Source organism: Gracilinanus agilis, chromosome 5 (assembly GCF_016433145.1).
Source record: "Gracilinanus agilis isolate LMUSP501 chromosome 5, AgileGrace, whole genome shotgun sequence".
Lineage (NCBI taxonomy): Eukaryota > Metazoa > Chordata > Mammalia > Didelphimorphia > Didelphidae > Gracilinanus > Gracilinanus agilis.
In genome coordinates this window covers 54,216,924-54,240,519 of record NC_058134.1, presented here as the reverse complement: position 1 = coordinate 54,240,519, position 23,596 = coordinate 54,216,924, and the positions used below count along the sequence as shown (strand labels likewise).

Sequence of the window (23,596 nt, the reverse complement as noted above, 5' to 3'; positions counted from 1 at the left end):
AATTAGATGATGATCAATCAAATGTCGGGAAGATTAGGATTCTAGGGTCATTCATTGGAAGGGACCTCAGAGGACATCTAGTACTATTCCCTCCTTTTATAAATGATAGACTAATACCCAAGGAAGTTAAATATGTTGCCCTGTGTCATATAAGTAAAATTTTTCCAAAATAGAAAACATTCAGTATTTGTACAAGAAAGACTTTAAGATAATCAAAGGATTGGGCCAGTGGAGAGGGAGAATTTGAAGAAATATGACAAGTGAGATTTAATCAAATGTTCTCTTTCTTCAGTAATGACTGGCCAAGAAGAAATGGGCATTAAGTGCCTGGTGTATGATGGTTAGTTATAAGGATGAATTTCTTGACTGGGAAGGTAACAAACATTTTACCTGGGAGCATGTCAGCAATGACCAGTATTCTATAATAAGCATTTATCATAGAACATATTATAGAACACCTAATTCTCCAGAGAAAATTATATATCCTACCATAGTGAAGATAAGACTTTGAGGAGTTTACAGTCTAGATAAACCTAGACTCGTATCTGCCTGACCACAGGAAATGAGTTGGGCTACATAAAATGTGGAAAATCTTTCCCATCTTTGACTCTGGCTTCTTTCCTCTCCATAGTGCTGAGTTTGTAAATCACTGATGCTTAGAACATTCTCCAAAAGAAATGACAATCAAATACTAAAAAAAGATGAAGATATATAACAGTAGATAAAATATGACTAGCAATGTGTAAAAGAAAATTGTATTTTGGTGAACCAGAAAATTATGAATTTCATTAATAGCAAGATAATGAAATCCTTTAAAAGGCAGAGTACTTTTTGGAAAATGATAATAGAAATAATTATAATTCAGTATTTCAATATTTTCTTCAGTACTTATTTAAATCCAGTTCAATGACTCTAACATTTCATTTAACCTTCAAAGATTATGACCAGATTAGTAGGCGATTCTTGGGCATTACAAAGATTTGGTGATTGAGGCATTTTTACTGATAGGATCCTTAATATGGCTGGTATAATCCAGAAGGAAAAGTTTAGCCCTGCCAAGACAAACTCTCAAACTGTGATTTAACTGAGAAGCCATTTCTTCCCCAAAGCATGGATGAAATGTCAACTCATAAGACAGGTGGTAGAAAAAGACAGAAAATAATTCAAGAGACTAAAAGGGACAAGTTTAGTTTAAAAGAGAATATTAACATTGATACCTTAGGCATGGAGTTTTGTTTACTTTAGAAATATATCTGACTATGACCAAGTTATGTCATATATATTTTAAATAGGTATTTGGAAGAAGCACATTAATTATTTGTGTGAGAAACTGAACTAAGAATTCAAATCTAATGAGGAATATTAATTTCTTCTATCAGAACTGAGAATAGACTGAACTCAGAAAAGAGGTTATTTTTTTACCATTAGTTGGAAAATCTCTTCAAAAGTCATATGTCCAGTAATATTGAGATAATTCCAAAAAGGAAGTGTGCTATTGTTAAAACAAATGAATATGATTTTTTAAAAGCCAAATTACAATGTTGGAGTGTCTTCAGAAAATTTAGCATTGACATGTTTCCTTAAAGCCTAGCTTATATAAATGGCAGGTCTATAAGAATATAAGAGGGGAAAGAATGATAGAAGCAATCATTTAATTTGTACTTCTGCATGGAGAGCAATTAAAATCCAATTCTTTCTATGATGCCCAACCTAATCTTAATTTTGTCTTTATATTCACAATGACATTGGAATTGAACCACATTAAGTTGTCATTATGATTATCAACTTAGCTATTCACTGAGAAATGATAAAATGATCATTTGGTACAGATGAAGAGTTGAGTGAGAAGTATTAATACCAGAGGATAATGAAAACTTGAAATTGGATCATGGAATCATAGGATTATAGATATAGAGCTAAAAGGGACATTGAAGGTCATCTAGTCCAACCTTATTGTTTATAGATGAGACCAAGATTCAGAAGAGTTAAGTGATTTGCTCAGATCAGACAGTTACTTAGAATCTTAGGCTGAAAAGTCATGGTGTCTGCTCCTCTTTTTCCATAAATGACTTCAAAAAACCATAGAAAACAATTTATAATGCTTCCAGTCTTTTGTCCACAGTTTAGTCCAGTGCTGAATGATACTCATTGTTGGAAACTGGAAAGGAGCTTGGAGACGATCTCATCTTTATGATTCCTTTACAGATAAGGGAACTGAGACCCAGAGGGGTGAAATTTACATATCTATCTTAATCTAAATTATTTCTGGTATATTTTAAATTTTGTTTCTTTCCATCTTCAGTGAAAGATGGAAAGCTGATTATCACCATCATTTATATAGAGAGAGAATTATAGGTACCTTCTTCACTTCAGTTGAAAGTTTCTAAACCATTCCTCAACTGTCTCTTCTTTAGGATAAATAATTACACTTTTTATCCTTCTTCACATATCTCATGTTCCAGACACTTAGTTACCTTTTGGTTTCTCCACTGAATCATATTCCATTTATTCACTTTTCTTTTAAGCAGATTGTGAAGCCCAGAAAGGAACCCAGAACCCTAATAAGGCTGTAGATGTATCATAAAATAGAACAGAAGAGAGTAATACATTCTTTTAAGACAGGAGTTCTTAACCTTTTTATGTCATGGCCACCTTTGGCAGTTTGATGAAATGGTGGTCTCCATCTCAGAATAATGTTTCAAATCCAAAAAATAAAATGCACAGTATTATCAAGGAATCCAATTATGCCAAAAATCAAATTCTCATTTTTAAGTCAAACTAAGCCATGGACCCTGACTTAAGAACCCCTGTTTTAAGACGATGTCAGTATGTGGGAATCATGATCAGTTTCTTCAGCCCAGTAGTAGAGTTGTTCTCTTCTGCCATCCTAAAACCTTCCATTTGAAATTAATTAATCGTTAACTATAGAGGTGAAATTAAGACTTGTGAAGATGATGGGGACTAACTTACCAAAACGGAACACTTTAACTTTTTGAAAAAATGTAAGGTTGTATTAACCAACCATTTCAGCATTTTGGTAGTGTCCCTTCCAAATTCCTTGCTGAAAAAATGACTTTCATTGGTCACCTTTAGTAATAATCTTGCGTGTTATAATAGATTTGATTCATATAGATCATTAGCCCTACCTCTTTTTTTTCCTGAACTAATATTTGTATATGTCTGTGTACGTGTGTGTCTTGTTTTCTGACTTTAAAATGTTTATTATGCTTTAGACAATTACCCCAGGGAGATTATGTAAAAAAGCCTGGAGATGCCGATTCTTTTTATAGCGACATGCCTCCGGGAGTCAGCACAAACTCAGCATCTAGTTCTAAGAAGAGGTCTGCTTTTCTGTCGCATTTTCAGATTTCTACCTGTTCCATCCCACATTATTCCATTAGTCAGAACATTTCATTATTTTGCAGCAGGTTTGATTACTTCTTCCTTCTTTCTGGAATGTTATAAATGGTATCCCTTGTTCTTTGATTACATGCATGAGTTTTGGGGGGCACTCTAGGGTACTATATGCTCCAAACTTCTTGTTTTAGTCATCAAATATGAAAAACTAAATAAACGAAAAACAACTTTATGTGTACAGCAACCCAAGAGGGTGCTGAACAATCTATTTCTCATAAGTCTTCTGAAAAGATGGTGTTCACTGACATCTTCGATGGTGGGTTTAATATCATGGTCTTGTAGTCAAAGAAAAAGGTTACTATCATGCTTCAATAACAAGCAGTAAATAAAATAAACTTATAGTATTAATGCTGTTTAGAAAATTCTTTAAGTACTATGCTATGTTTTTGAAAGCTAAGCTATACATGAAGCAAAGACTGATCGTTGTGAAATGTGCTTTTGAATGTTGCATTAAGGATTGCTAGTTTTGCATTTTATTCCTGGAATGAACTTTCCTAGACGTATGCAACTTTCAGCCCAGTGCTAGCTAAACTGGTTTGATGTGTGTTTGCCAGCATTCATATCAATACAGTATGGGTAGATGCATTATTCATCTGTTCTTTAGAGTTTGATATCATATTTTTGCTCCAAGTTCATAAAATACATAAATAGCATTTAAAATTCTGCATGATTTATAATTACCCAGCTGGGTAAAATGAGGGAAAACGGAAATTGCTGAAATGCTTTAGGATATGTGGGTAATTGTGAGCCTGTTTTCATAGTGAAATGAAACTATGGGGTAGTGGAGGGGGAAAATATCTATATTGATATCTGCATAAATATTGATATCGATACTGATATATATGTTATGTCTTACCTTGGGAATGGAAGTTACTTTGGACTGTAAAGGTGATTGCTAATCTCCTACTGACAGAAAGAAGACAATTAGAGTGATATGTAGAATTTTAAAGCTAGAAGGGAATTAAAATTCTGTCTGGCCTTACTATCTTCTTTCTGTTAGTAAACAGGATCATGTTTGAGCCTGTTGAGATAATAAAAAGCCTCCCCTGACTCTCCTCAATTTTTTTTCTTACTTGTTAGATCTTACTCATTAAAACATATATGAATAAGCAATAAAAGTAGAAAGTTTGGTGAGATATGGAAACCTTTTAAAAACTACCTACAAACTCTCCTCTTTCATTTTAATGTCATACTTCACTGTGATGCATTACCATACACCCAATCACAGAAAAAATGGTTTACACATAAGGAATGTAGAGCTTGAGAAGGGAGCAAAGAGCATGTTCTTATTGTTTTTTTTTTTTTTTTTTTGTGGAGAGGGAACAGTTGTAGTTAAAGGAGATGAGGATTTAGGCTACTTCTATTTTCCATAGCAGAGACATATTTTATTCAGTAAAATAGTTTTAAATTAAGTAATGCACTGGATAAATGGAAGGAGTTCTGTAGATTCCAGTGATATTTCTGTAATTATTGCCCCAAATAGAATACCACTTAATTAACCAGTAATGGTGAAGACTGTCATCTTAACTTCAGAGAACCAATAATGTATTGGTGTGTTATGTGTCTACTTAACTACTTGATCAGAAATAATTTAATAAGAAGGCTCCTTTTTAAGGAAAGATTTGTAATGACTTTCCATCATGATAACATGATGTTTTAAACATAATACCAGTTTCTAAAGTACAAAAGCTGTCACCAGAAAGACCTAACAAAGAATCTGAGTAGTTCCCAGAAGTTCCTCAAGATCCAAGGTACAAATCTTAAACAACTTGGAAAAATATGTTGAGTTTTTTACTCTTCCTCCTTGATACTGGGTGTGTAGAATGTCATGAAGTGGTTCTTGTGTGATACCAGGTAGGTCTGTCCATTTTGTTTCTAAGAGATATTCCATTTAAAGATGATGGAACGAAAATACACAAATGGTAGTTAAGTGGTTAATGGAATCAACCCACAAAGGTGTCCATGATCTTTGTTTGACCAAGTTCATTGGCATTTATTTAACAAGTCAATAAACTTTTTAGATGATATTGGTGGAGGAAACTCTGTTGTTCAGAGGGGAAGTTGACTTACTTTCTAAGGAAACAAAAGTGTCACCTTTATGGCTTAATCATATTTGTCTTGAGTAAATCTTAATCAAACTCTATCATGGCCTTATACTTAAGAAACAAGTACAGCAGGACCTCTTTATAACCCTGGTATTGGTAAACAGGACTACCCTGTTATAAACAGATGGACTGTATCAAACTTTTTACTACACATTCTGAGTATAATCAGAAATTGTATATCCAAGTCTATTAAATAATGAACCATGTTAGCTGGGCATGGTGGCATACACACCTGCAGTTCCTGCTAGTGGGAGAGGCTGAGGCTGGTGTTTGCTTGAGCTCAGAAATTCTGAGCAATAGTAGAACTAAAGCCAAGCAGGTGTCTGTACTAAGTCCTGAACCATTGAGTCCCTGGGAGTGAGACTACCAGGCTGCCTCAGGTGGGATGAATAGGCTTATATAAGAAATGGAATACATTAAAGCTTTCATACTGATCAGTACTGGGAATGGATTAGTGAGTGGTCACTGTATTTCCAACTTGAATGAGATCATCATAATAATGATAATAACAATATTAAAATAATCATAAACCATGTTATAATGGGGTTCCTTTGTATTTGACTTTTCTTAAATTGGTATTTGTGCAATTCTATTCTTCATGAAATACTTTTTATTTGGCTTCATTCTTTCATTTTTCCAGATTATTAATTTAGTTGTTGTTTCTTTTATGTATTGCATAGTGATATAAGTGGTTTTGTTTACTAATCTCAAATTAGTCATTTGAATGTTTTCATTCTTTAAAATTGGAAAGCTAAGAAGAGAGGTAAACATTACATGTCTATTTCAATTTCAGGTCAAATGGTCTCTCCCATTCCTGGAGTGAGAGGATTCCAGATACAAAACATATTTCAGACATCTGTGAAAATGGAAGACCTCGAAGTAACTCATGGCAGGGTAAGAAAAATGGAAATCCATTGGTGGATCTAATCTGAGTTCCCTATTTATTATAAAACAATTAAAGTCAACAGACCACCAATTGAAAAGCATTTATTAACTTTCCTTTTTGTGCAGAGCAGAAGAAAGGAAATACGGAATGAGAATGCAAGCTGTTTTTACTTGGAACAGGAGATTAACTTTCTTATTAATGATAAAAATGTGACAATTTAGTAGCTAGGGCATATCCCATAACTAGACATGGACATAGGATTCTTTGAAATGCATATCTGATTGAAAAGAGTAGTTTTCTGAGACAGAAACTTTTGCAAATAGATTTAAAACAATATCAACTTATTTGTATGCCTACTTAAATCTCCTAACTCCAGGCTATCTTTTTCAGGCAATCTAGGAGGCAACAGAAAGAAAGTCAGAGGCAAAAGATTTAGACCACGATCTAATTCAACTGAGTAAGTCTGAACCTCTAATCAAAAAGGAGGCTCCCATGTTCCTTGTGATTTGTTCTAAAGAAAGTGGGTTGATCACTTACGAGTTAATTGATCATCTGGTCAAAGAAGTAGAAACCAACAAATCGGTATAATCTGTTTTATTAATACTTTTTACCTCTCTTTTTACCCTTGGAAAATTAACCATAACTTTTCTTTTTTATATAGGCATCTTCGCAACTGTGCCCATAGCAATACTCAATGACAGTGAGGGTCTTTACCCTTGTTGCAGGCTTAATTCTACAGTAACCTGCCTTTGTGGTGTCTTGGTTCAGTGTTTGAAGGGAATTCGGCTAACCGTCCTTTTTAGTTTTCATCACCTTGGGTTCAACCATTCCAGAGAGATCACTCTCTCTCTTTTTCTCCCCTAATACTCACTCCCACCTCAAAAGCATTAGGAAAAGAGTCCAACTATTCTTGGATGTCCTCCTCCCAACTTGAATATGCTGCTCAGAGATTCTCATGGCTGCAATCTAAGCATTCTCTCAGACTAGTCAAAATAAAACATTGTTATCACACTTATAAAAAGAGGCTGAAGAGGCTATTTACATTTTTTTGCTCTTTAAAATGCATTGGCATTTTTGAATATGATGTTGTACATAAGATTGTACATGCAAAAAATTAAATAAGAGAGGAAGAAGTTCACACAATGATATAATCATCTTGCACTCTTTTCTGTCTCTCTTTTTAAATATATGTAACTATGCTTAATCAAAATTTTCAGCTATCTTCGTGAAATCAAACATAGCCCTAATCTGTATCTTTATATACAATGCTTGTCACCTAGTTCAATTACCATTACCCTTGTCCATATCAGAATCTTCACTTCTCTCTCACTCTAATGAAAATTGTTATTCCCTGAATCTCATTTGCTATTTCATGCTTTACTAATGATTTTTTTGGTTGGTTTTGGTTTTTTTGGGGGGGAAAAAGCCTGAATATCAATATTTTGTTAACTGCTTGCTAGAACTTATGTTAGCATTTCCATCATATCCCCTACTTCTTTCAGTCCCAGTATAATAACATTGCCCTGAAATTTGGGTCTTCCGAGCTGAGTGATATTATCCGTAAGTGGCTTGTCAAAGTTTGCATAGAAGATTCCTTATCTACTGGGAAATATTGGGCAATTCAAGTAATTCCATTGCATGATTCCGAATGGCAATAGAAAATGACACCATTAACTCCTGAGCTCAGAGAGTTTATCTTACACACTCCCAAAGCACTTGGGTGCTTTAGGTCTTATTGTTGATAAACTCTTCTTGGAATGTTATTTGGATTGTTTTTTTCTTTTTTTCTTTTTTTTTTTTTTGCATGGGGCTATCCAATATGATATCTAAGCTAAGAGTTACTTAGCTGTGTTTCATCCAGTTGCTCCCTAGAGTGAAATTGATAAAGGGTAAATTTTTCCTTATTATTTTCTTTATGTACTCTTTAATTTTGAACTATATTTCCTATAACAAGGCTTAAAGACTTCTAAAATTGGCAGTGGGGGTGGTGAGGCGAAGGACACTGACATTAGAATATAGCCATCAGTTTGGGGACCAAAGGGTTATTTGGTTTTCATCAGTGTTCATACAGTACTTTTCTAGAGTAATAACATGAATATCCTTTGGTATAAATTTCCCAAAGCCTTGTTTTAAAAAATTACCTGATGTCACAAATAATTTTTGAAAAACTTTGGGAGCTCAACAAGTGTAAAAAGAGAAATTAGCCATGGAGTCATCTTTGTAGATGAGAAACAAGCCAACTGGTAAAGCCTTAAAGCTTTTTCATTGATTTTCCAAAATATGGTCCTATATTTCCCTTTAATAATATATTTAACAATATATATTTCCCTTTAATGATGATAATAATAATAATAATAATAATAACAACAACAAGCCTTTGGAAACTGACCACTTATCTCATGTATCCCTTTTATATCTACACAACTTCAATAAAGAGATAAAAACCTATTCATAAGCATTCTTGCTACATGTAGATTCCACTGACACTTAAGATAGCTCCTGTTTTCTAGATTAATTGGTTACTGTCTCCCTCTTCTCGCTTTTGATATTATAGTAAAATCAGTTGGTTAACTACAATAAGAACTGACTGCTAGGTGTCAGGTGGGACTTGCCTCTCCTAGTTGGGCATTTTCCACAGATGAGGGAACCCCCTTAAGTTGGACCTTTAGCAACCTCATTTAGGGGAGGATTCTGCTGAAGGTGAGAAGGTAAACCAATGCAATACTCTTACCCTGAGGAGTACAGCAAGAAGGCAGTGTGAGCTTTGGTGATTGACAGCCTCCGGTATCTTTGTTAAATCTACATTGTTTTTCCTCAAAGTGGGTACATCTTCCTCACTGTTGTACGTAATGCTGACTTTTTTTTTTTTTTTGGCTTAGACTTTCTATTATATATTGTGTTTTTGCAGGAGGGAGCCCCAAGCATCCAAGCCTGGGCACTCCCTCGACCAGCCATTCCCAACCCAAGGCATAAGCCCAGGGGTTTCCGACCCCCCTTTGACAGGGAGTCAGGACCACAGGTCAGTTTCTATCTGCCCCTTTATTCTGGGCTGCCATTTAATTCTCCTCGAAGTCTTTTCCTTATCTGATCTCAGTTATTTGATTTACGATGAAGCCCCCTGTGACTGCTTGGAGATGCTCCCCATGCAGCCTCGCTAGCTAAGCTCTCCCTGCCTTTCTAGCCTGAAGAATTTTTGTTAAAAAAGCTCTCAAGCCTGGGTATGAGGCATTTCTGCATGTTGCGCTATGAGGCCAAGTCAAGTCATGTAGACCGAGTAGGTAGGTTTCAGGGTAATTTGATGGAATTCCATCCATCTAACCACCATGCCTTGAGATAATTGGGATGATGACAGCAAATGCTTAATGGGCAGATCCCCAAAAGAAGCAATTGAAAGGCTTTATTCCACGGCCTTAAAAAAAAAAAAAAAGAGAGAGATCCTAACCCTTGGAAAAGCTACCCAGTTGGAAAGAATGAAGTTGACCTTGTGAACGTCAAGCCCTGTGGCTTTAGGCTCCATCTTCTAGCCATTGTCTCAATGAGATGCCCAATTGAATTTGAAGTGCAGGGAGCAAACTGGCCTTCAGGTCCCCAGAGTTGCAGGGGGCCTGTGAGGGTCTCCATTTGTGGTATGGCTATGTCAGTGTCTTAGCTGGTAACAGCTGCATGGGCTTTCTCAATTATCCTCCCCCAGCCCAGAGCTTTAACTAGCACTTCATATGTGGCTGTTTTGGCTTTTTCAACTTTTACTTTGGGTTCAGAGACTCTATTGAGAGCTTCAAGCAAGTTTTGATTTGCTCTCTCTCTGTGAAAAAGACCCATTGAAGGTGGTTGTGGCTAACAGCAAGGCTCTGTTGCAAGCTGGTTCCTCACCCAGAGGACAGCGCATCACTGGCAAAAATGGTCTTGGAAGCTTTTCAAACAAACTCTTCTCTCACAGATTGGATTTTTTTTTTATTTCCAATGGGACAGTATGGTAATGACATCTGAAAATGAAGGGAAAAGAGAAAGGGTCAAATCTGGAAAGAAAGAAAAATCTGATATACTTAAAAAAATAAAAACAACTACAGTAATGTGAGTATAAATAAAACACATTTGTAAGCAGCTGTTGGAGAACTAAATAAAGATGGAAAGAGTAGACTTCATTATCTGGAAACCACATATTTTTATAATTGGCTCTGGCTTATTTCCAAGGACCTTATATGGCTTTTTGGGTCTGATCTCAACAATTCCCACAATGCCTCTGAGAAGAGAGCAAGAGAAAAGGCATAATCTATTTCTGTTACTGATGAGAAAACTCATGCAGGCCTGACTTCCTGAGTGCTCCCTTGATTGCACCTAAAATTTTTTGCAAGTACAAAAAAACAAGGGGATGGACATTTGGCCCTAAACTTAAGCTCAAAACTAAAAATCGATCTGCTTCAGTCTGCAAAATTTTTTCCCTAAAGTTTTGTCTTTTCAGGTGGCAGTCCCTTCAATCAGATGTACATAGTACCTCTCCCAAGAAGGAAATGAAAGGGATCAGCCATAAATAATGTCCTAGCAGTTCTTGTACTCCAGAAATCCAACTTATGATAGTTGCTTGGATGGCTGAAATGTCAGTGGCTCTGGAATCCAAGGACTTGGCTTCTCATTGCTCTTTAAAGAGCTGATCTTAGCATAATCTCTTAGAGACTTCTCATCTAGAATGTTTCTGGATGGAGAGAAGGGTAGAGCACAATATGAGGTTTTTCCCTTCCCTATGAGAGAAGACAGACTGATCCTTCTATAGAAAGATCATTAGATTTGGAACCAGAGGACTTAGATTCAAATTATGGCTCTCTCGCTTCCTGCCTATATTTACCTTGAGCAAATTAGTTCACTTTTCCATTGGCCACAGTTTTCTCATCTGTAAAATGAATCAACTGGACTAGAGTAGTGGTTCTTAACCTTTGTGTGTCATAGACACCTTTGGTAGGCCAGTTATAAAGCCTATGAATCCCTTCTCAGAATTATTATTTTTAATACAAAAGGTAAAATATCTAGTATGACAAAGGAAACCAATTATACTGAAATTAAATTATCAAAAAAAAATTTCTCAAACCCCAGGTTAAGAATTCCTGGACCTGTAAGGTCATGGTCCTAAAAAGTCAGAGGTTTTCTTCTCTTTCATGGTGATCTTAAAGTTTTCTATCCTGAGATATTAAGTTTTTGTTATACTCTGAATAGTCAAAGCCATAAATAAGAAATAGTGCAAGTAAAATCATTTGGGAACAAGATTGTTGGGGCTGCTGGTCATAGCTAAAAGGAACCTTGAAGTCCCCTAGGGAGCCCACCAGAAACTATTCTCCTGAAACACTGAAAATATTCCAGAATGATTGCCTCGAGCCTTGTTGTAGCTGGGATTTTTTTCACCCCTTGCCCTTGTACAGATGATAGCCTCCTCACCAACCATCTCATCCCCATCCACCACCTACCATCCACCCTGGTTTGTTTGCATTTTAAGGGGGAAGACATCCTTGCTAAGCTTGTCCCATGTGTTCTCAGATTTTTCTATCTTGTTCCTCTGCTTTCTCTGTTCCTTCCATTGCTTTCTGCAGGTATTTAAATCCATGGTTCAAAAGAGAATATAATGTAGCTAAGTGGGTAGAAGATGTGAATAAAAACACTGAAGGACCATACTTTAGGTATTTGGTGAATTAATTCTCTATTCTTTTCAAACTAGCCCCACACCCCCTCTCCTTCCCCCACCCTCACCCTAACACATAAAAATCCTGGGGTGGGGTTAGATTCTCCATCTTGTATCTCTCAATACAAGTCCCTGTCTGTGGAAAGGGTTCCTTGCTCATTTGCTGTCTCTTAGTCTCTGTTTCCTATTTTTATTGTTGTTTTCAGCTTCCCATGCAATTCTTTTCTGAATGTTTCAAATAAAGCCATTTGAAAGGGGTGTCATTACTGCATGCTTTCTCCCCCTACCATCTCTCTAGCTTTTTTGTAGCTTCTTCCTCATTTGGTGCTAAATAGTATTCTACAGGCATGAGACATACCTTCCACTAATAAAGAAACATTAACCCAACCCAAATTTAATTTATCTAATCAAATGGTTCCATAATGCATTCTCCCTGCCCATTGCCTCTACTAGAAAAGGCATCCTGAATTTGAGTGAAAAGAGGATGACAGAAGGCCGTGGAATTTTACCTCTTTTAAACAACACATTGAATTTTTTTTCTTTGACCATGAAGCTCATTGAAAGCATGATGGCTGCACGTGAAAATGTTTAGGGTGGTCTCGAGTCCTTTTTGGTTATTATGATTACTAGATGTTGAATAAGTTACACTGAGAATATATTTTCAAATCATTTTTTCATGGTTTGTCAATAATGTTAAGTCTTCATCATTATTATTTATTATTGTTATTATTGTTCTGGATTTGAGATTTCATCAATATGGGGATCTCTCAGTATGGAAATCCCCTCCTTCTAAACACTGAAGACTTCATGGTCTTTATAGAGTTGTCTAGAATATTGGGAGTTCTAAGTAACTTGCTTTTGGCCACATACAGCCTAGTATGTGCCAAAGGCAGTTCTTCCTGACTTCAAGAGTTGGCTCTATCCAGAATATATGCCACACTGTTTCTCATAGTCTTCACACCAATAAGAAACTCAACTCTTGACAAAATTTCTGGGTACTTGGACTTCTTTTGTAGATACCACTTCAAGTGAAAGCAAAACACTTTGAGAAAAGCAATGCTCTTGCCTTGCACATATAGGAACTGTAATTCTTATATTATAGAAGCCACCCAGTCTCTGGATTAGATCATATGACTGGACTCTGTGTTACTCTAGAAGTCAATCATCATTAGAAGCAGCTCTGAATTGTGTTTCTAGTATTCAGTTAACAAGAACCACCATTCATCCTTGTATTTTCCAATAGGATGGTCCTCATTTTTCATTTTGGTAATACTGAAGACAAAGAAAGCTATAATTTAAAGAAAATGTATTCCTTTAAATACCTTCTCTTTTCAGCACAGCTTACCAGATAAGTGACTAGAGTTGGTATTCCTTGGGCAAGCTTTTAAAACAATAAAAAAAAAAAAGAGAGAGAGAGAGAGAAAGTGCACTTAGCACCCACATAGGTGGACTTTCTCTTCCAGGGTACCATTTAGGGTAACCTTGCAAATAGTTTGAGAAAATGATTAGGCCTACCTGCGTTTTAGCTTGACTCATAACATTCGCATATATCCCACCCATGGCATAATCTCCTGCCTGACTCCACAGAGATGCCCTCCTCTCACTCACATGTGCCCCACCACCACCTTCACCCACGGGCATATCCTACCTTCCCACACTGGACCCTCCTACACACACACATGCTTATATTCAAACATCCCACCCTCACCTACAGCTCCCAAGATGGCCAAAGTCAACAAGACAGGTAAGACCATGTTTATGTTTTCTTTAAATTTTTGTTCATGCTCAGCCCTATTTTCCTAAGGCTTATGGGCAGATTCTAGTTTATTCCACCCACCCAACCATCATTCTCCCAAAACTTGTTTGGTCCTAGACCAATGGGTGAGTGATCATTTTTTTTTAGTAAACTAATTTAACGCCTGTTAACAATAATGGAACAAAATGGTACCCTGGAAGAGGTCTTTCCTGTCCACAAGGTGAGCTAAATAGTTTATACTGCTCCCAGAGAGTAATTCATAGTCTTTGGGATCAGGCCCCAGGTCTTCATCTGCCCAGAAGCTGCATGGATGCACGAAATATGGATGGGGAAATGCCTCAGGATCCCAATTGCACGTGCAAAGCTGCCTGGGCAGTTTGAGAGGATGTCTGGTGTGCCCGCTGATAAGGTGGCCGCTTTTTTCTCCTTGATTGGCATTAGAAATAGGCTCCTGCAGTGATGGGTCAAAATGAGGTTTGGAATAGCATTGAATAGTCATATCTTTGTTATAAGCAGTTGTTCAATAAAAGACTACAGCCCAGAATTGAGTCACTTTGAGTTAACCGGGGTAACCCTTGCTACAAGTCTTGGGGAATCAGTCAATGTGATAGCTCTGGTGAGTCAGTGAACTGTCTCAGAATTTTTTTAGGAAGTCTGGAAGTAGAAGGAATGATTCTTGCTTTCTCACTTGTTCTAACCTCATGCAGGGCATCTTCGGGGTACCCACAACTCTTTGGCTTACGCTTGTGGCTTAAGCTCAGCTCTGCTTTTCTTGCCTCTTGAGCTTTCAAGGCTACATCTTTCAACAAATTAACCTCAAAGAGTAAAGAATACATTGTTAATCTCTTGTGTTACATGATTTCTGACTTCCAGAACTAGATAGAGAGGATTCTCTTTTGGAAGCAAACTTATTTGATGAAAAATTCAGTATTTAAGAAAGAGTGTTTGTACTTTATACCAACAAAGAATGAAATTCACTTTTCAAAAAGTATAGCTTGGATAATTATTTTACCTGAGGGTTAACTGACTCTCTGGCTCTGGTGCGACTATGATACTCTCAGAGAGCACAACCATAGAATTTCACTAAAGACCTTGTGGAGCCAGGTTAAAATCCTTACCCCACTGCATTGAGAACAGAATTCAAAAGACATAGAGGTATTGGTGGCTGTGTTAGTTTTAGAGTCCCAGAAGATATCCTTCCTCTTGATTATTATTTGCTTTTTTTAGAGTATCTCATTAGGATGGCTAGATGGTACAGCAGATAGTGTTAATTCCTGGAGTCAGGAAGACTTGAGTTCAAATCCAGCCTCAAACACTTACTAGTTGTGTGATCCTTGGCAAGGCACTTAACTCTTTTGCCTCAGTTTCCTTATCTGTAAAATGAGCTGGAGGAGGAAATGGCAATCCACTCTGGTATCTCTGCCAAGAAAACCCCAAATGAGGTCATAAAGAGTCAGACATGATTAAAAATCAACTTAACAACAAAAAAATTAGAGTTTTTAAGGCTCCTTTTATATATTCTTCTTTTTGGTCTTATTGGTGATGCCAATAACCCTGAAGAATATGATAATGTGCATATATTAGTGAGCAGTATGTCCAAGGAGCACCTTAGACCTCACCCTGAATTTATACATCTCACCCTGGTATATACTCTTGCTTAAACCTTTGAAGAAGTTTTCTAGGAGAATAATCTTTGACCTGGAAAGGGAAATACAAAAAATGGTCAAATAATAATAGCAATAATAGCTAGCATTTACATAATACCTAATATGTGCCAGGCACTACACTAAGAATTTTACAAATATGGTTTTATTTTTATCCTCACAACTCTGGGAGGTAGATGCTATAAATTGTCTACTTTTTACAGTTAAGAAGAATAAGGCAAGCAGGGACAAAGTGATGCCCCGAATCATACAGCTAGTTAATCATCTGAGACTTGCTCTGAATTCAGGTCTTCTCAGTTCCAGGCCTAAAGGTCTATCCACTGTGCCACCTAGCTGCCTCAATGAATTTATACTCAATAGAGAGATTTTATGAGTTCAAGTCACCAGGCTTAAATGATTAACATCTGAATGACATAATCAGGTACCAAAATATGCAAGTTCTGAGTTCTAGTAGTGACCTCTTAAAGATCACAAAAGATTAGAGAGTTAAAATTATACAAATTTTTCCCCAAAGCAAAAGAAAATGGAATCTTGAAAATTATGGCTAGGTCCTGATTAGTGAAAATAGTGAATCCTGTGTCTTCATTCCTTGAACTTGCACTAACCAAAGAAATAATTATGTGCAAAATGTGGTTATTGGTTTCAGCCCAATGGAAAAGTGCAGTGCAAATTCTTCTGCTTCATGGGATTCATTGTTTGCATTACTGTTTGCATTAATCAGGACCTAACTGTAGAGACCAAGATACCAGAATGTAGAATGGTTAGTGAAAATCTAGAAAAGGAAGGAGATACCAAGAGACTTCATCAAGAACAAGACATGTTAGGGTAATCTCATATTCTTTTTTGACAGGTAAACTAAACTGATTAGTTTAGCAGGAGAATTCTATAAATATAATGTTTGACCTAATTTTTAGAAAACATTTCACAAAATTTCTTATGCTAGTCTTATGAAAAACAAGGAGAGATGGTTCAAAGATTCACTAAGTTAGATGGATATGGAATCAGTTGAATGGCCAATTAGAAAGAGAAATCATTCATTAATGGTTCAATGTGATGCTGGAATGAAGTCTCCAGGGAAGTGTCTCAGGGATCTATCTCTTTGACCCTGATCCTATGCTGTTTAATATCTTTATCAATAATTTAGATAGGTAGAGTTCTTGTCAAATTTACAGATAATATAAAACATAGAACCAAGATCCAAAAATATCTTCACTATAAAACATTGAAATGAATCTAATAAGGTGAAACTGGAGGAGGATAAATATAGGCTTTTACTTTCAGACTCAATAAAATTAACAGCCCAAGTAAAAGATGGAGCAAGTATGGCTCATTTCTCTGAACTTCTGAATGACCTTCAAGTTGTAGAGGATTGCAAGCACAAAATGAGGCAAATGTTATATTGCAACCAAGAAGGAAATATATCATCTTGGGATGCATTGTAAGAGTCAAAGTGTGCACGAATAGGAAGGTGATATTCCTCTTCTCCTGGGACCTGAATAAACCACATTTGGCTAGTTTGCAATGCCACATTTTAAGAATGACACTGATGAGCTGGAGAATGTCCAGAGAGAGGCAACCAGAATGGTAGAAGATATGTGGAAATGAGAGTATTCAGCCAGAAGAAGAGAAGATGTAGGTCTTTCAAATGCCACCTTCCTATATTTGAAGGGCTGCCATACGAGAAAGGGAAGTAGATTTGTTCAGTCTGGTTTGGGTCTGATTGGACCTGTGATTTCATAGGAATAATGGGAAGAAAGTGCGAAATGGCAATTTTAGGCTCAATGCAAGGGAAGGTTTTCCTAAAAATTGGAACTATGCCAACAAGGAATGTTATTTTTCAAGAGCTAGTGAGTGCCCCTCCGATGGATATCTTCAGAACAAAAACTGGATGGTCTTGTCAAGGATTTTTGGTTTGCATTATTTAATAAGTTTTATTAGATGGCTTCTAAGGTCTCTCTCAAATCTGGGATTATGAAATACTAAACAGTCCAGTTCTGGTTTAGTTTAGGAAGACTAATCTGAGTTGAGCTAGCTTTTGTTGGGGAGGAGGTGATGGTGCTGGGAAAAAGGACTCAATCCTAGGCAGTTTAGGGTAACCCAAAGTCATACCTTAAGAAAAATAAGACAAGGATACTCCAAGAGGGTAGAAATGGAAATCTGGAAATGTGGGGAACATTGGGGATGACCCTTAAGTGATCTTATATTTCTAAGTTTCATCTAGACTTTTGCCCCAGTTCCCTCATATCAAATAAAGATAATGAAATCTAACCTCTGTCTTCCTCTTAGGAGGATCATTATGACCAAATGAGATTACTGACCCAGAAATGCTTTGGAAAAATTTAAGAAGCAAACAGATGGCAAGGATTATCATCATTGCTACTACTAATACTATCATATGTTATTATATCACTCCCCTCCCCATTCTACATTACATCTAATGAAGAGAGGCAATGTAGTACGGCTAAAGGGTCAGCTATGGAGTCAAGAAGACCCGCCTCTGTCAGGAACTAACTTTGGGACCCTGGACTAGCCACTTGTCCTTAATGTCTCAGGCAATTCTCAAAAGGATTTGATTATGTTTAGCCTTAAGAGTCTGGGACTATAAAAATAACAGAGGAATATCTTGTTAGCTTCAACAAAAGGCATTTCCGTGAATTCATGAAATAATGAAATCTTTCCACTAAAGTTTTTTTTTAAAAAGGGCTGTTGCTGCTGATATTAAAATCCTATTCAATATGGATCTTTTAGGTCCTTGGTGGAAAAGGTCCCCAAAGTCTGATACTGTCAATATTGGAAAGAATGATCTAGGTTTCAGGTTAAGGGCTGGGTTAAATTTCTTGCCATATCTCTGGTGGATGGAGACCAAAGAAATAAAAGTGATTAATCAATAAACCTTTAAGTACCTACTATATTGCATACACTATAGTGAATGCTGAAAAGTAAGAAATAGGCTTGAGGCATTTCAATGACAACCTTTCTTAAAACAATCCAAAAATTGAAGAAGGAAAGAAATAAAGTCTTGTGGTCATTTGTGAATTGTTAAAGGCAGTGATCTGTGTGAGCAGTTCATGTGTTAATTGTTGTGTCTTTGTTTAAGGAACTTGGAGCATCTTTAGAAACTGTAGTTTTAAAAGTTGAATTAGTCTTCACAATATCCCTGTTGTAGAGGACTGAAAGTCTAATATGAGTCAACAGGGTTATATGGCGACCAAGAAGGCAAACATAATTCTAGATTGTATTATGAAGCACAGTGTCCAGGACCAGGGAGGTGATGTTGTTCCTGTAATTCCTGGAAATCTGATGATCCTGAAGAATAGTGAGAGAAGAGAGACTAGAACATTTTTTTAAATAGTCTTTGGAATAAAACAGGAGTAAAATCATGCCTTTCCAAACATCAGACTGATCAGTACATATATAAAACATGGGTATGTACACACACCATATTTCCTGTTGGCAATTTTCTCAAAGGATTCCTCTTTTTATTTTACTGATAAGGACATGGATTAGTAGAAATGAATGAGCCTTAAACTAGCAGAACAGCCAGAGGAAAAAGAACCTGGCTGCAAAGCATTAATCTGAAGATAGCTACACACCATTTTATTTGATCCAACCCCACAAGTGTTAGTAACTGGTCTCCTAGTGTGAGGCATTCTCCCAAGAGTGAAAGATGCAAAAACAAACAGTTTCTCCCCTCCAGCTGCCAAAATGGCATTGCAAAAAACACAGATGAGACCACATCACTCCCATCACTCACCTCTCTATTGCCTCAGAGCTTAGCATTTAGACCCCTTTGTGATACGGCTTCCACTCACCTGTCCAGCCTTATTTAATGTTATTCACCCTTCATATACTCACTGCACCAGTAAAACTGGCCAGCGAGCTGTTCTGCATCCTCCCACATTCCATCTCCCACCATTTCTTGGCACAGGCTATCTCCCCATATCGGGAAGGCATTCCCATCCTCAACTCTGTTCCTGAGAACCTCTGACTTCCTTCCAAATACAATACAAATGCTAATTTCTGCCCAAAGACTTTTCCTGACCTTTCTGGTTGTTTGTGCTTTCTCCTTCTTGATATTAATTACTTTGTGTATATTTTGTATGTTTTAATACATTTAGATATTTTACTTTGTGGTTCCCAAACTTTTTTGGCCTACTGCCCCCTTTCCAGAAAAAAATATTACTTAGTCCCCTGGAAATTAATTTCCTTTAAATTTTAATAGCAATTAATAGGAAAGATAAATGCACCTATGGCCATCACCACTCTTCTGGATTGCTGCAGCACCCACCAGGGGGCAGTAGTGCCCACTTTGGGAATCACTGCTTTATATATATTGAGACTGTAAGCTCCTTGAAGGCAGGGACTATTTCAACTTTGTCTATTTCCCTAGAGTCTAGCCCAGTGCCTTGCACAGAGTAGATATTTAATAAATAATGTTTGTTGAAATTAAGTAATTGATAGTTGAGAATATATCTGAGTAGGTAGCCTGGTTTTGTAGCATCTTCCACATCTTTCCATGCAGGCATTTACCTATTTTTTCATATATTGAGATCACCTTATATAAATTCAGAAGGTGAGCTCTTGGTAAATAGGGATTTTTTCATTCTTTGCATATCTATTTCCAGTGCCTGGCACATAGTAATTGCTTAATAAATACTTCCTGATTAATTAGAGTTGGATCACACCTCAGAATTCCTTTTTTCCCCAACCACTCCATTTTATAGATAAAGAAACTGAGGCCCAGTGAAGTTAAATGATTTGCCTAAGGTTTCATAGAATTTATCAGAAACAGGATTTGAACACCAATCCTGACTCCATAGCCAGAACCCTCTCCCTGTAACACACTATCTCAGATAATCCAAGACCAGTTATTTAGACAACTGACTTAGAGCATAAACAGCAATATTGTAAATTCAGCAAAGATCTTTGGTTCACATCCACGAATGCTAAAGAAGAACTCCTGCAGTAAGAGATAAACTTTAATTCTTCTTTAAAGCATAAGATGAATACAGTATCTGGGAAGAATTCTATGAAACCATTAACTTCAACCTCTGAGTATAAAAAAATCTGATTTTGGATCCACTGAATACCATTCATCGAAGTCAGTGAGGCCCACGAAGGTCTCAGAATATGAACATTTATCCTGCTTTAATTTATCCATTGCTTAAAGAAGCCCTTCTAATGGGATACATCTCCATGATAAGCTTTCCCTTTTAAAATAAATGTATCTTTTGAACAGGAAAAATACTCCATATTAGAGTGGCTTCCATGCTACCTAGGAATGGAGGAAAATCATATTTTTAGATACCTGGGATCACACGATCCTTCTTACCCCTCTCAGCCATCTACTTTGCCCCAACAATCAAAAGCATCTACAAATGTCAACAGAACTCAAAAATTCAGGCACATACTAAAGGCAAGACTTGCATGGATTCTGTTAGTCTCTGTACACAAGCAAAGAAAGGCCAGTTAGGTAAAATGATCCAAAAACTGTATCCTTGAAAAAAACCTTAAGAGGAGAAAAGTACCCATTTTAGGGTCTCTCTCAAGGTTTGTGGGAAGATTACATCTAGAGAGGGTGACAATGACCAAGAAATAGAAAAAAGGAGAAAAAGCCAGGGGAAAATTATAACAATAACGATAACAATAATGATAACGACATTTAAATATTTCTATGTCCAAATCTAGTCCCAATCACTCTAGCATGAATTCTAGCACTCTAGTATTATTTTAAATCAAAATATGAATTTATTTTATTTATTTTGAAAATATTTACCTTCTGCACCAGAATCAATACTATGTATTGATTCGAAGGCAGAAGAGTTGGTAAGGGCAGGTAATGGGGGTTAAGTGACTTGCCCAGGGTCACACAGCTAGGAAGTAGGTGAGACCAGACTTGAAACAAGGGCTTCCCCTCTCTAGGTCTGGCTTTCCATCTATTGAGGCACCCAGCTGCCCCTGATGAATTCATTTTAAGATGGAAAACTTATTCATAGAGATGTATTACATTGGAATGGATCTCTACAGACAATGGATAATCATAAAGCCCTTTAAGGTTTGCAAAGCATATATTTTTATATACATATAGATGTCTATATTATCTCATCTGTTCCTTAAAACAATCCTATGAAGTAGATGCTATTATTAACCCCATTTTATTGAAGAGAAAATAGGTTAAGCAACTTGCCCAGACTCATGTAACCAATAAGTGTCTAAAGAAGGGTTCAAGCTTAGTTCTTTCTGATTCCAAGAACAACTGTGATGTGAGAACAAAGAAGACATTCATATGTGGACAGAAAATTATCCCTCTAAATTAAAAAAAAAGGCAAAAGGGATTCTCTTTCCCCTTTATCCCATTTTATTAGTTGCTATTCCAGGATCGAGCATCTTGGTGATCTCTCTTATCTGAGTGTCCGCCATGAAGCGTACATGTTGAGCCATTGGGGCAGCTTTGGCCAACACCTCCTTACTCTCCTGGAGGCCCACAGAAAGGAGAGAATCCCAAAGTATCAAGTGAATTCAGAGGTGGTGGTTACTTGCTGGGTTGCCGCTGTGGACCTCTAGCATCCCAGGATATCCACTGGGGTGACTCGGGTCGCTATGAACCATTTGAGCTTACAGAAAAATGGGAGCTTGTAGAAGGTTCCCAGCCCAGAATATTGGTTTGGGATTTGAGGGTCACAAGTCTCCCCAATAATCACAAAATGATCCTGAAATGGGCAGGATAGACTCTTGGTAACTTACATTGGTTTATTTTGGACCTTTTTTTTTCCCCTTCTGGAAAACACATTATTTTAGAACAGGTGTAAAGGTTTGGGATATGGTTGAGGGTGGGAGGAAAAGGACAGACGCTGGTGGTGGTCATGTGTGTAAAATTCCAGTCAATAAAGTGCTGCCGCCCCCCTTCCCCCAGGGGCCTTATTGACCCAAAGAGCGTGCCCGCCATGATGACACCAAGGTTTACTGGCTCCTGCTTAGTATACTCACTTCCTACAGAAATGCTGATTGCAGCGACTAATCAGACCATTTTTGTATGTTCTCATCAAACTCTGTTTGGCTGGAACTCTGCGCTCTCCAATGCTTGCATGCTTACTAATTTACTCTTAGCATTTCTGTACTTGCCTTTGTTCCTTCACAACTAACCGACTGGCCTCTGAATGCATGAACTTTGTGACTTACAAACAAATAAATGTTATCTGTCATGTTGTATTTTAAGATTCTCTTAAGATATAATCAAAATTCCAGTTCTTTCAACCATTCTTTCACTGACTGGTAAAAATCAGCCAGAAATGGCTTTATTGCATAGTCAATGGACCAATCTTGCTTGCTCCTATTAGCTTTGCTCCAGACTAAGCTTCCTTTCTAGCGATAGACCTTCTGGGTCTATGTACTTGCTCTAGTTTTACAAAGTATGATTCTCTGTCATTTCATTTGGGCAAACCATCATAATTCTAAGAGTCAAGAAATAAAAATGACAGCATTTCAGAGTTGTGAATGACATAGTGATCTATTCACAAGTAGTTAGTGAGCATTTCTAGTACCACTTATCTGCCATATATAAGAGGGTTCAAACTAAGAGAATCCATTTGGTTCTGAGCCAGATTTTTCAATAGTGGAGGTTGTTATTGGTCAGTGACATCCCATTTATTTCATGTGTTTTCAACATCTCAGGACTTTGTCTCCTGCCAAGTCTCCTTCTTCCTCTACCGGATCTATTGCTTCCAGCAGGAAATATCCGTATCCAATGCCTCCGCTTCCCGATGAGGAGAAGAAGGCGAACAGACAAAGTGCCAGGGTATGTGAAGCTCCCTTATGTGTTTATTCATTCATATATGTGTTTATTTTCTTTGTACGCCATTCCTATGGGACTTTAGGTGAATTATTTTATCCCTCTGGCTGTTGGTTTTCTCATTTGTAAAATGAAGGGGTATGTGTGTGCCTAAGCAAATGTTCCTTCCAGTTCCCAAAGCTATAATTTTTACAGGAGGCTGCGTTTCCCTTACTTTGTTTAAAACTATAAGGCAGAATCCTTACATCAGATATTTAGAAGAATTAGTTTGCATGAGATCTTTGCATAGTAAACAAGCAAAGTCTACCTGGCCA

General features: G+C 37.0%; 1 protein-coding gene across 1 annotated transcript in view; it reads left to right on the top strand.

The window, feature by feature from the left end:
• Window positions 1-23,596, top strand: part of ADAM22 (ADAM metallopeptidase domain 22) — a 254,809-nt gene that overhangs the window by 229,773 nt on the left and 1,440 nt on the right. The window contains 5 exon segments of the mRNA XM_044678916.1: window positions 3,234-3,341; window positions 6,316-6,416; window positions 6,799-6,865; window positions 9,317-9,427; window positions 23,165-23,288. Coding sequence (XP_044534851.1) covers window positions 3,234-3,341; window positions 6,316-6,416; window positions 6,799-6,865; window positions 9,317-9,427; window positions 23,165-23,288 — 511 coding nt within the window.